General features: G+C 45.0%; 1 protein-coding gene across 1 annotated transcript in view; it reads left to right on the top strand.

The window, feature by feature from the left end:
- Positions 1 to 13,807, top strand: part of LOC308667902 (uncharacterized protein) — a gene marked incomplete at its 3' end in the record, with an annotated part of 47,242 nt that overhangs the window by 16,385 nt on the left and 17,050 nt on the right. Inside the window, 2 exon segments of the mRNA XM_081327492.1 lie at positions 11,358 to 11,459; positions 13,268 to 13,431. Coding sequence (XP_081183618.1) covers positions 11,358 to 11,459; positions 13,268 to 13,431 — 266 coding nt within the window.

The raw sequence follows: 13,807 nt of genomic DNA, 5'->3' as shown, positions 1-13,807 counted from the left end.
CCTACTACTTGATAAGATAGAAAAATGTGGGTTAGATAGCATCACCACCAGATGGATTTGTAGCTGGCTGACAGGCCGTACTCAGCATGTGGTCCTCAATGGAACTGCATCTACATGGAAGGAAGTGTGTAGTGGGTTGCCCCAGGGCTCTGTTCTGGGCCCAGTGCTCTTCAACATCTTCATCAACGATTTGGATGAGGGGATAGATGGGGAACTCATCAAATTTGCAGATGACACCAAGCTGGCAGGAATAGCCAATACTCCAGAAGATAGGCTTAAGATACAGGAGGATCTGGACAGACTCGAACAATGGGCACTATCTAACAAAATGAAATTTAATTGTGAAAAAAGTAAGGTTCTACATTTAGGCAGGAAAAATCAAATGCACAGGTATAGTATAGGTGGTACCTTGCTCGATAGTAATAACTGTGAGAGAGATCTCAGAGTCCTAGTGGACAATCACTTCAATATGAGCCAGCAGTGTGCTGCAGCTGCCAAAAAAGCCAACACAGTGCTAGGCTGCATTAACAGGGATAGAATCAAGATCACTAATACCACTTTACAATGCCTTGGTAAGGCCACACCTGGAATACTGCATCCAGTTTTGGTCACCACGATGTAAAAAAGATGTCGAGACTCTAGAAAGAGTACAAAGAAGAGCAACAAAGATGATTAGGGGACTGGAGGCTAAAACATATAGGGAACGGTTGCTGGAATTGGGTATGTGTAGTTTAATGAAGAGAAGGGTGAGGGGTGACATGATAGCAGTGTTCCAATATCTTAGGGGCTGCCACAAAGAAGAGGGAGTCAAGCTATTCTCCAAAGCACCTGAAAGCAGGACAAGAAGCAATGGATGGAAACTAGTCAAGGAGAGAAGCAACCTAGAACTAAGGAGAAACTTCCTGACAGTTAGAACAACTCACCAGTGGAACAACCTGCCTCCAGAAGTGGTGAATGCTCCAACACTGGAAGTTTTTAAGAAGAGACTGGACAGCCATTTGTCTGAAATGGTATAGGGTTTCCTGCCTGAGCAGGGGGTTGGACTAGATGACCTCCAAGGTCTTCCAAATTATTATTATTATTATTATTATTATTATTATTATTATTATTATTATTATTATTATTATTATTATTATTATTATTATTATTACTTGGGATAGGCCCATGGCTATCATGGTGGCCATAAACCTCTGGGCCACCTCAGATCTTACTGAGAAGGTAGATTAAAGTCCCCCAAGACCATGAATCTGGGGAACTCCACTGACAACTCAGAAATAATTCAAGGAGGGAGGGAGGTTGATGCAACAGCAACAATCCCAACTGATCCTTAGAACCCAATTTAATGAACCGGGTGTCACAACTGGTGACCTGTGGTGCAGCACTCCTGAAGACCAAAAGTGATTCTGGATGACAATTGCCACACAAACCTAGCTGGGCATATCTTGGAAAGCGCCACAACCACATTTCCAGGCCCAGCCAGGTCTCAGTCATGCGTGCCTGCTCCGCCCTCTCATTAACTAAATCTCAGATTAGGGAGGCTTTATTACGAACTGAGCCTGACATTTAGAAACAGCAGCCAAAAGCCTTTTCCTATCCCACTACTTACTTTAACTTATTTTAATTTATAGCCCTAAAGTAAGAAGAGTGATGGTAGATTATGTTTTATCTGATATAATAACAATTTATTAAACCTGTATGGGGTAAATCATATCTGAGATCTGCACCTCCCTAGGTGATGAAACATCATTAGGTGATTCCTACAGTATAGGACAATATATAAATCAAGATCTCTCCATTCAAAATTCATTTGTTCCCTACTGATAGTTAGACTGATAGTTATGTTAATTTGCACGAAGGCTGCCAATTTCCTTCTTGGCTGGCAGGAACAGAAGGGCCTCCCATGAGCTCTGCAATTATCCTATGAATCTACATCATCTTGTTCAAAATATATTGTTCCCGGTGAGGAGGATCATGGGCTTAAAAGACAGCTGTGACCCTTTAGGCAATCAGAGGAGCCAACTATTGTTAGAAATAAATATGATCTGTCTGTCAGCTTTCCCCCCCCCCAAGTATTGCTAACGTGATTCATCTCATCTTGCAGTCTTCAGTGCAGTCATATAAGACCCATAACCCAGGTCCTGAGTTGGAAATTTCTCAATCATCTCTCCTGTGTAATGTATGTTAATTCTCTAGTCCTCAAATCCTGTTCTCAACCAGAGGGGACTGTGTAATTGCTCTTTGTACAAGTAGCCAAAGAGTTGTTCCCAGCTGATCTAATGCTAATATTTGCCAACCTCTGGTAGAGATAACAGATATTAACCCATTTGTGAAAGGGACAGACAGAAAGTAGCAAGCTTCTGGGGTTGGTAATTCGTCTCCAGCATTTACTTTTTGTCTCAGATAAGAATCAGAAAAACTTAAATAAATTATATTTTGTATTACTTCGGAACATTCAGTCTGAATTTTCAAATAAAGTTAGCTCCTTCCAAATGTTTTAAGATTCAGGTCCCATCAGTCCAGCCAACTCAGAGAACATCAAGGAGTTGTGGAAGTTGTAGTTCAAAAGATCTAGAAGACCCCAAGTTTTATTTCTTTATTCAATATGATGGATTTAATGTTACTTTTTTCCTTATCCAAAATAATTTAAAGGTTACTCTTTAATTTTGATAGGTAGGCTAGATCTGTTGAGATAATGGCAGTGTCGGCACTACTTCCTAGTAAAGCTATCAAGTCTAGTCTATTAGAAGCAGCAGAGAGGGAGATAAAAATAGTGTCGTCATCTTCAGTGAAGATTAAAAACTCACCCAAGTGAAGCTCAATTCCTGGTGACTACATATTCAAACTGATAAGATCTTGTCATATAAAAAAGAGTTTTAAATAATCAAACAACCAGTGGGGTCTCTTTGCTGATCAGCTTTATTCAATTATTCATTTTTCATATTATTATTCAAAATTAGAAATAGAATTGAAACAACTTTACAAATGAACCTTTATTGTCAAAGTACAACCATGTAAGCGATTGGCTGAGCCTCCCTTCGTGCCCCCACCCCCAACTCACAGTGACAACAAACCATCTTATTACACCATGTGAGCTAATTGCACAACACACCGGCCTCGCAAGTCAATCATACATAAAGTTTATAAAATTATTTCCCGTTCAAGAGCCTGACAGCCCACGGATAAAAGCTGTTTTTCAGCCTGTTGGTGCAGCTGGCTATACTCCTATATCTCCCACCCGATGGTAGGAGAGTAAAGAGATACCGTCCAGGGTGTGAGTCGTCCCTGAGAATTTTCCTCACTCTTCCAAGGCAGCGAGCCCTGGCGATGTCATCCAGTGGTGTCACGGCCCACAATGTCTTGTGCTGTGCTCACCACCCTCTGTAATGCCTTCCTATCCGCAGCTGTCAGACCAGCATACCAAACCACAATACAGTACGAGAGGACGCTCTCTATAGTAGACCGGTAAAAGAGGGTCATTAGCCATTGTTCTATCCTGTTCTTCGGCAAGACCCTGAGGAAGTGGAGTCTCTGTTGGGCCTTTCTGGCCACCTGGGTTGTATTAACTTTACCAGTCCTCTTTGGGATTGTTTTTAATAATGAAAAGTGTATACATCCGTGTGTATGTAAAATAACAAGTCTGGCGGGAATGTTGTATGGATCATCAAGTCAGAGTGGGTTGAAATAATTTTCAGTACATGGCTGATGTGGCCAAGACCCATGAATGCGTTTACCTAAACCTCAAACCTTAGTCAAGCCAAAGTCTCCTTCATACATACGCTTTACCTCAATTTAACAGAACAGTTTTCCCAGGTTGCAATGGAAAAGAACAGTATACAAAATCTACAGTTCCTCCCTGTTACCCTTTGAGATAATCAGGAAATAAATACCACAAGAAATACTAGGATTACTTTATTGCTATAAGCTGTAATAATAGAATCTTGCAAAAGCTGAGGGTGTTTCCCCTTCCCTCTCTCTGAAACCAAAGAGACATATGGCAGGGCAATCCTAAGCTTTTTCATACCTTCCTGTTTTCCCAGATTAAATTCATGTTTTCTCAATGGTGGCCATATTTTTTTATGGCCATCTCTGTACTCCTCTACACTCCTTGATAATATGCTAACTGAAGACAAGAAAATGCTTTCATGGAGAGTAGGCATCCTAGCATAATAATTTAATTTAATTTAATTTATTGAGATTTTTATACCGCCCTTCTCCCAAAGGGACTCAGGGCGGTTCACAGGGCATAAATATAAATAACAATACAAACATTAAAAGACAATTAAATCAATGCCCAAGTTAAAACAAGAATAATAAAACAAGCCTATAAAAAACCCATGTACCCCCATCAGGCCAGACCCGCTAGTTCAAATAAATGGGTCTTCAACCCGCGACGGAAGGATCGGAGGTCTGATGCCATCCAGAGCTCAACCGGCAGTTGGTTCCATAACGCCGGAGCACCCACAGAGAAGGCCCTCCCCCTGGGGGCCACCAGTCGACATTCCTTGACAGGAGGCACCCTGAGGAGGCCCTCTCTGTGGGCGCGCACAGGGCGGAGGGGAGTCGACGCCGGCAGCAGGTGGTCCTCGAGGTATCGCGGACCCATGCCATGTAGGGACTTAAAGATCATAACCAAAACCTTGAACCTTACCCGGAAGACAACTGGTAACCAATGCAGCTCACGGAGCAAAGGTGTAACATGGGAGTACCGGGAAACTCCCAAGACAACTCTCGCGGCCGCATTCTGTACCAGTTGGAGCCTCCGAGTAGTCTTCAAGGGAAGTCCCATGTAGAGAGCGTTACAGTAGTCTAGGCGAGAGGTCACGAGCGCATGAGTGACCGTACATAAGGCCTCCCGGTCCAGATAGGGCCGCAACTGGCGCACCAGGCGAACCTGGGCAAAAGCCCCCCTAGTCACGGCCACCATGTGATCCTCCAAAATGAGTTGTGAATCTAGGAGGACTCCCAAGTTGCGAGCCCTATCCACAGGGGGTAAAAGCTCACCCCCCATAGAAAGAGGTGGAACATCCCAGGTGTCCCGGGAAGCCGGAATGTACAGCTACTCAGTCTTGTCAGGGTTGAGTTGAAGTCTGTTCCTCCCCATCCAGACCCGAACCGCCTCCAGGCAACGGGACATCACAGCGAGGGCATCACTGGGGTGGTTTGGGGTCGAAATAAAAAGTTGGGTATCATCAGCATATTGATGATACCCAACTCCAAAACCACGAATGATCTCACCCAGCGGTTTCATATAGATGTTGAACAGGAGAGGCGAGAGGACCGACCCCTGAGGAACTCCACAAGCGAGAGTCCTAGGGGTCGACCTCTGCCCCCCTGCCAACACCGACTGCGAGCGTCCCAGGAGATAGGAGGAGAACCACTGAAAAACCGTGCCTCCCACTCCCAATCCCCTGAGACGCTGCAGCAGGATACCATGGTCGATGGTATCGAAAGCCGCCGAGAGGTCTAATAGGACTAGGACAGAGGAATATCCCCTATCCCGAGCCCTCCAGAGATCATTCACCAGAGCGACCAATGCCGTCTCCGTGCTGTGCCCGGGCCTGAAACCCGATTGGTAAGGGTCCAGATAATCCGCTTCATCCAGGACCAGAGGAAGCTGATGCGCCACCACACTCTCAACAACCTTCGCAAGAAAGCGAAGGTTGGAGACTGGACAAAAGTTGTTCAATACAGCTGGGTCCAAGGCAGGCTTCTTGAGGAGAGGTCTCACCACCGCCTCCTTCAAGATGGTGGGGAAATAACCCTCGCTCAAAGAAGCAGATATAACCGCCTGGAGCCAGCCTCATGTCCTCTCCCTAGCTGCATAAACCAGCCAAGAAGGGCACGGGTCCAATAAACATGTGGTGGAACTCAGCTTCCCCATAATCCTGTCCACTTCATCAGGGGTCACAGAATCAAACTCCTCCCAGATAACATTGACAAGACCGCCCGCGTCCTGATCGCCAGACTCTGCCCAGCTGGAGTCCAAACCGGTCCGAATCCGAGCAATTTTGTCCGACAGATGTTGACTAAACTCCTCGGCACAACCCTGCAAGGGATCCTCCCTCACCTCCTGATTAAGAAGGGAGCGAGTCACCCTAAACAAGGCGGCCGGGCGATTATCTGCGGACGCGATGAGGGTGGAGAAGTAATTACACCTCGCCTCCCTCATCGCAGCGAGATAAGACCTAATGTAGGTTCTTAACCGCAATCGGTCGGGTTCAGATCGGCTGGACCTCCAGCAGCTCTCTAGGCCCCGTTTCCGACGCTTCATCTCCCGGAGCTCCGCGGAGAACCATGGAGCTCGCTGGGATCTGCGCCGGGTCAGGGGCCGCAAGGGTACAACCCGGTCGAGTGCCTCAGTGGCTGCCCTTTCCCAGGCTTCCACTAAGGCATCCGCCGAGCTGTGAGCAATGGAGGCAGGTGGGGACCCCAGCGCCGCTTGGAATCTATCAGGATCCATTAGGCGTCTGGGGCGGTACCATCTAGTTGGCTCCGTACCCCCACGGCGGGGGGTGGCAAAATGGAAGACCAGCCGCAGGAGATGATGATCGGTCCATGACAGGGGCATAATAAATGGAAAGCCCCCACCAAGATCATCCAACCACCGTCCAGATAAGAAAATCAGGTCAAGGGTGTGGCCTCCCTCATGAGTTGGCTCAGAAATTACCTGCGTCAGGTCCATGGCCGTCATGGAAGCCATGAACTCCCGAGCAAGCTCAGATGAACCTCCCAGGGATGGTAGGTTGACGTCTCCCAAAACTATAAGTTTGGGGAACTCAACCACCAACCCCGAGAGGATATCGAGCAGCTCGGGCAGGGCTGCCGCTACGCGACTAGGCGAAATGTACACGAGCAGCAAGCCCAACTGCGCCCCAGAGCCAAATCTCATAAAGAGAGACTCACACCCGACTATCTGAGGAACGGTGGTCTCCCGCGGACATAAGGTCTCCCTAACGATCACCGCCACACCCCCACCCCTACCCTGAGCTCGAGGCTGGTGTAGCACCCGGAAGCCTGGTGGGCAAAGGTCAACCAAAGGGACCCCACCCTCTGGGCCCAACCAAGTCTCCGTGATGCAAGCCAGGTCCGCGTTCTCACCCTCAACTAAATCCCTAACAAGGGGAGCTTTGTTGACCACGGACCTGGCATTCAGGTACACCAGCCGGAGCTCAGGAGGCTGCACATCCTCGCTCCCGGAACCTCGGGAAAGAAGCAGAGGGTCGGAGCGCCCCACCGCTTGCAAATAGCGGAGACGGCGCTCCCGGTAACGATATGGCCCCCTGTCTATCCGCCTGCTGCCATCCCCCGTCATGGGAATTGGTAATCCCACGACCCGCTCATGAGCCCCGGAGACAACGACCCCTCGTTCTCCCCCCGCGCGGTCAGACCCAAGTCTGGCCTGAACTATGGTTGATTGGCCGCCCCCCAAAGCCAGACAACCCCTATCTCCCACCCCTCTCCCCAACCCCGTAAAAATTTTTGATAAAAACATAATCAGGGGCCTCTTATTACATTTATGTTGACGGCCCCTGCCCCTGCCCAGCCATAGCAAATGCTTTTACAACAGCTTGTTCATTTGACTGATTACAAAACGAATAAAGTGCCTATCACTGGCTACCGGTACTACTGTTGTGTGCAAATGGCAGTAGGAATCGTATGATCTGATGTGGTGTGTGTTCTATCTGCTGTCTAATCCCAGCCAATTATTTTGCCTTGGTCACAAGAATCTAGAATTCATTCATGGCTGAATTTGTCTAAGCTTTGAAAGCTAAGCAGGGTCTGAATCAGAGATCATCGGGAAATATGAGGCACTGAAGGCTACACTGGAAAGTTGCAAACATCAAAGAAACAAACCCTTAAGTCAAATTTGTAACAGAGTAAATGTTTATCTCAGCTCGCAAGCAAGAAGACAAGCTTTGTCTCTTTCTAGTTATGCCTTCTAAGATTTTTGTATATTCAACAGTCAGCCAAACTTCAAACATGCCTTCATTAAAAAGTTCATCTTATCAATAAGGTAAAGGTAAAGGTTCCCCTGCACATGCGTGCTAGTCGTTTCCGACTCTAGGGGCCAGTGCTCATCTCCGTTTCAAAGCCGAAGAGCCAGCGCTTGTCCGAGGACGTCTCCGTGGTCATGTGGCCGGCATGACTAGACGCCAAAGGCGCACGGAACGCTGTTACCTTCCCACCGTAGTGGTCCCTATTTTTCTACTTGCATTTTTACATGCTTTCGAACTGCTAGGTGGGCAGAAGCTGGGACGAGTAACAGGCGCTCACTCTGTTACACGGTGCTCGGGGTTCGACCCGCCAAACTGCCGACCTTCTGATCGACAAGCTCAGCGTCCTAACCCACTGAGCCACCGCGTCCCTTTCATCTTATCAATACATGAATCAATTTCTACCTCCTGTTAATACTTGAAGTTGATAAACAAGATCCCAGATTCTTGAAAGCTAGATTATTCAATACATACAACACTTCATAAAGAGGCTATTTGTGGGACAGTCTGGTTTAATTTTAATGCAAAAAATGTCTATGCTCTGGTTTATTCATGAATAAATTCTACAGTCTTCCCAGAACTATATTCAATTCATATTCAGTAAACAGAGATCATTACTATATACATCTGCACATCCATATAAAATACATATTCTAAAGACAAAGGCAAAAATCCTATACCTAATAAACTCAAACTTTCTTATCCAATTACTGTGGAAATCCATCCTTTACCTTCTATCAAATCTATGAAGTTTTGGAGTTGTTTGTCACATCCTCAGGTAACTGACTAACTGTTCCTTTAGAGCAACAGCTTCTCTCCAAAACGGGAAATAATATGGCAATTCTTGAGTTTGACAATTGTTCTCCTAAAATGGTATGGCAACATGGTGCAGTGCTTCAGTGCTATAACAATTGGTAGGTAATCAGGCATCTTACTTGTAACATTATCCAGGCCAACAGGCACATAGAAATAAACATTTACATACCATTCAAAAGAGACAATCAAAAAGCCCGAAAGGAAACAGAAAGGCTAAAACACCTCCCCACCAGCAATCACCAGCCTGTGAGCAGAGATTAACACCAAGGTTAACATGACACCATCAAGGAGCAAACAATACCCAATAAAGGAACTACCAACTCAAACAAACAAGGTAACAATAAACAACAATCCAATCAAGGAACCACCAAGACCCATTCCCACCAACACCAACAGGGCAAGCCACTAGTACAGCGGTGTCAAACTCAATTTCATTGAGGGCTGCATCAGCATAGCGGTTGCCCTCAGGGGGCCGGGTGGGTATGGCCAGGGTGGGCGTGGCCTACTGGGTGGGCGTGGCTAGAGTGCGTATGGCCTACGGGGTGGGCGTGACCAGCTCTACATCGTTCGCATCAAGGGTGCCTATGGGGGCCTGGGCAGGAGTGGGACAGATCTGAGGGTCTCTGGCAGGAGGAGGGTCTCTGGGCCGGGGCCAAGGCAGTGGGGGCCATTCCCTCACTGTTTCCAGGATGGCTTCGCGGGCCGCATGAAACCACTTCGCGGGCCGGATCCGACCCCCGGGCCTTGTGTTTGACATGTCTGCACTAGTATATAAAATGGGAGAAAATCCAACTCCATACTAGCACTGATGATGTTCTGCAGTGGTATTGCAGTTATTGCAAACATGGCAGCTGAAATGTTCTAGCAAGGTAGGCATGGAAATTTAGCAAAAGTTGGCACTATAGTTTGGCGAATGGAATAAAAAGATTAGTATACTGAGCGAGAACTAAGTCCAGGTGGCAAAGCTAATTTTACAGGTAAGCAATGGTGTGTCTTCCCAAGTTAGCATTACAGATTCTTCACATACTGAGGCAAATTCTCTTTGGCAAAGGAGAATTTAGTATACATCATGTTGCCCCTCCACCTTTTCCCTACCTATGTGCTAACTATGTATGCCAGATCTGCTCTCAAAGAAAAAATACTACTGGAAATGTGTACATATTTCTGAGATTTACACCAGAAGTGACTTTAGAATTCGTCTTCTTGGTGGGACTTTGCAGAGATGCTTTTCAAGCAGCTGAGTTGTTACTGGGGTTGGGCATCTATCAACGATGAAGCTTTTCAAGCAGCTGAGTTGTTATCGGGTTGGGCATCTATCAACGTAAATGAAACTAGTTTAGTATACAATGCATGAATCCCTGCTGGAAGAGCTTGATGCTAAATAATGGTGGTAGTGGTCAGGATCTGAAATGGATTTTCCCTCCTGGATTCAAGTACAACGTTTTGCTGAAAGCTCTTACAGTAGTCTCAATGGGCACAGTTCAAGAAATAGCAAAGCTGAGTTTCCCTCTTATTAAAAAAAAATTGTCATTAGAATAGAATAGAGCTGGAAGGGACCTTGGAGGTCTTCTAGTCCAACCCGCTGCTCGAGCAGGAGAACCTATACCATCTCAGACAAGTGACTGTCTAGTCTCTTCTTTAAAACCTCCAGGGATGGAGCGCCCACGATTCCTGAAGGCAAGCTGTTCCACTGGTTAATTGTCCTCACTGTTAGGAAGTTTCTCCTTAATTCCGGGTTGCTTCTCTCCTTGGTTAGTTTCCATCCACTGTTTCTTATCCTACCCTCTGATGCTGTGGAGAATAGTTCAACCCCCTTTTCTTTGTGGCAGCCCCTCAAGTTCTGGAATAGTGCTATCATGTCACCCTGTTTCTTCTGTTCTTTAGACTAGCCCAGGGGTAGGCAACCTCGGCTCTTTTATGACTCATGGACTTCAACTCCCAGAATTCCTGAGCCAGCTTGGCTGGCTCAGGAATTCTGGGAGTTGAAGTCCATGAGTCATAAAAGAGCCGAGGTTGCCTACCCCTGGACTAGCCGAACCGAAGTCCTGCAGCCGTTCTTCATAGGTTCTGACAATATTGTAACATCATCATCTATCAGGGTGAATCTCCATTTGTGCCATATTTGATGGTGGTGAGGTTGAACCCTCATTCGCCAATCAATCAAAATTTCACATGGCTTTGACTTTTACGTTCATAGAGTAGGTACTAAAGGTATGGTACAGAGAGTTATTTCATTGCTTTTTCATACTCCCTTCTTTTAAGCCAGGAGAGTCAGATTTTAATTTCATGAAGTATAAGATTAGCCCACCCCTTATTTGGTGTCCTGGGTCCACTTAATGTGTTCCAGGGTCCTTCTGTTTTATTGCTTGGGTGTGTGTCAATAAGTTTGGAGAAAGGAAAAGTGTGTTGAAGACGGAGAGAAGCCAGGAGGGGCTTCCTTGGCATTATCGTTCCTGTCACATTATGACCTGGCTTCCTGTTTCTTCATACTGGTTCAACATTAACCCAGGCTAGGCTGCAACATTTCTTCATCCACTTTGTTTGCAGTTCTTCTGCATTTAGCAGCATCCAAGATGGGGCAGAACAAAACCAGAATGCTGAGGACTCTTCTCTTTGCCACCTTCTTTCACCTCATCCTGGGCAACGGCGGTAAGGGATTGAAAGCAGGGAGGAAAAGTTGAAAAAGATTTGCCAGGTTAATCAGCCTTTTTAGAAGAGAGCAGTCTGTGATTAGAGAGCGAGCAGTTTAGGTAGGCATCAGTGGGATTTCACAGAGTAACTCTATAACAACGTGGCCTGGGCAGAACAACAAAGCTCAGGGTTCGTTTTGTGATTGTCCTGTATGTGGTAGAAAAGCTGGGAGATCAAGCACCCAGGAGGAGGCCTTTGTCATATAAGAAGCAGCAGCACTTTTTTCTAAAGAATGGAAATAAATCCCCAGTGCTGCGTATGACTCCCAAGAAAAGAGCAGAAAAATATTGGGGGAAATTTATGAAGGAAAGCGAGGAAAGCAACTACTTTTGAGAGTTTTTTAGCCAAGCTGTTCTTTTTTTAAAACTTTTTAATTTGGGTATGCATATTTTAAGAATACTCACATCAGATGAAGCTGTTTGCAGTTTTCTGCGTGTGTTTTGTGCGTTGATTGGAAAGGAGCTCCCTTAACCAGTTCTTTCTGGTTGCGGTTCTTTCTTATCTTAATAGAAAAGCTCTTCTTTATACTTTACCAAAGATTCAAACGGTCTCTGACCTTTGAGGAGTTTGTGTGTTGGTGTTTCCATCTTTCTTTTCTTAATGTTTTTTTGTTTGTTTGTTTCTTAAAAAGTTGGGGGAGGTGGTGAAGAAGAAACCCTGGATTTCTTTTCCAGCTAACCTGGAAAAGTGCCATGAATATAAGGGAGGATAATCATGTCCAAGTCTTTTCTGACTCCTCTTAGGTGACAACAGCACAGACTTTAGCTTGCCAAGCTTCGGCTGTAATACATTTGTTAATTCTTAAATTCCTCTTCATTGTGTCTCTGGTATTTCTATCGACACTGTCCCGTTTCCTCCTTTTTTTTTTTTTTACTAGATAGCCATTTTTGTCTTAACATTTTCCAGAGCTTGATTTGGAGGTTCTGATATCTGAATTTGGAAAAGAGAAAACAAATGTCCTAGCATGTTGCATTAGGAGAAAACTACAAAGGTTAGATAAATAGACATCCAACTTTGCCATCACAGTGGCAGTCATGATTTGGTAAACAAGTTTTTTTTCTAGAGATAGGAAGAAAGAAAATAAGAAAAAGGAAACACATACATTTGGGCTAACCCTTAACTTTATAGTATGAGGAAATTGTGTTTCTGCTATCGTAAGTTCACAAAGGTTTAATTTACACAATCATATCTTATTGTGGTTATTAAAAATAATGCAACCATGAGATTTCTTTTAGAGAGCAAATCCTGAATACTCACCAAGTCTAAATCCGGCACTATTTCCAAGGCATTATATTTTTTAGACTGCTTTCTTCCAGTAGGTGTGATCTAGCTCACCTGACTGAAACATTTGGAATTTTACCTGAATTAGCATTCTGGACGGTGCGCTGTGCTTCGGCCTGTTGTGATTCAGATCATATAGTTCAACCGCTGTCCTCCAGATATTTTACTGCTACAGTTCCTACAATTCCCAACATATATGTCCTACTGAAATTCTGGAAATTATAGTTCCAATACATTTTGGAAAGCATCAGAATGAGAAGGCTGATATACATTAACTAATGAGAGTCCTACTTCCAGAAGAAGATTGTTTTTCAGACATTTCCATTTTTATAGTTTGAAAAATTGGAGCTGATGAACTGGTGGCCCTTTAGATGTTGCTCGACTTTAACTTTTGGAAATTCTAGCAAGCGTGCAAGAGACAGATGTAAAAAGAATCTTTGTCTTTGTCTTTTTGGTCCACTGACTGGATGTTTTGTTTTTACTAGTTTTTCTTGAGCAAAAGGAAGCTCTTTCATTGCTGAGGCGCACAAAGCGAGCTAACAAGGGATTCATGGAAGAGTTACTTAAAGGTAATCTAGAGCGGGAGTGTCTAGAGGAAGTCTGTGTCTATGAGGAGGCCCGTGAAGCCATTGAGTCCGACATCCAAACAGTATGTATTATTTGATGTACTAATTCCTACAACTAGTTAGCCACGTATTTAGAGTCTATCTACAGTTCAAAGTATTTTCTCTGCTATTTACAGTAGAGCAAGATTTTTAAAAAAATTACTAGAGTTACCTCTGAAATATTTGCTATTCATTATGTAAGGGTTGGATCTCAGAGATCCTCCAGTGAGTGATAGCCTCTCACCATTTGAGAGACTAGCGGAATAGCTCTTACCATTAGGAATGATTTCGATATTCAGTCAAAATCTCTTTCTTGCAATTCCTTTTAATTTAAACCTAGCGCTCCCAACAGTTCCTCACAAGTTTTTCCTTCTAGGTCCCTTAATATCTTGGTTGCCCTTTCCTCTGCTCACCATATTC

This window comes from Vipera berus (assembly GCF_964194415.1).
Source record: "Vipera berus genome assembly, chromosome: 1".
NCBI lineage: Eukaryota > Metazoa > Chordata > Lepidosauria > Squamata > Viperidae > Vipera > Vipera berus.
Note: the sequence above shows the minus strand (reverse complement) of the source record. Positions and strands in the feature narration are given on the sequence as shown.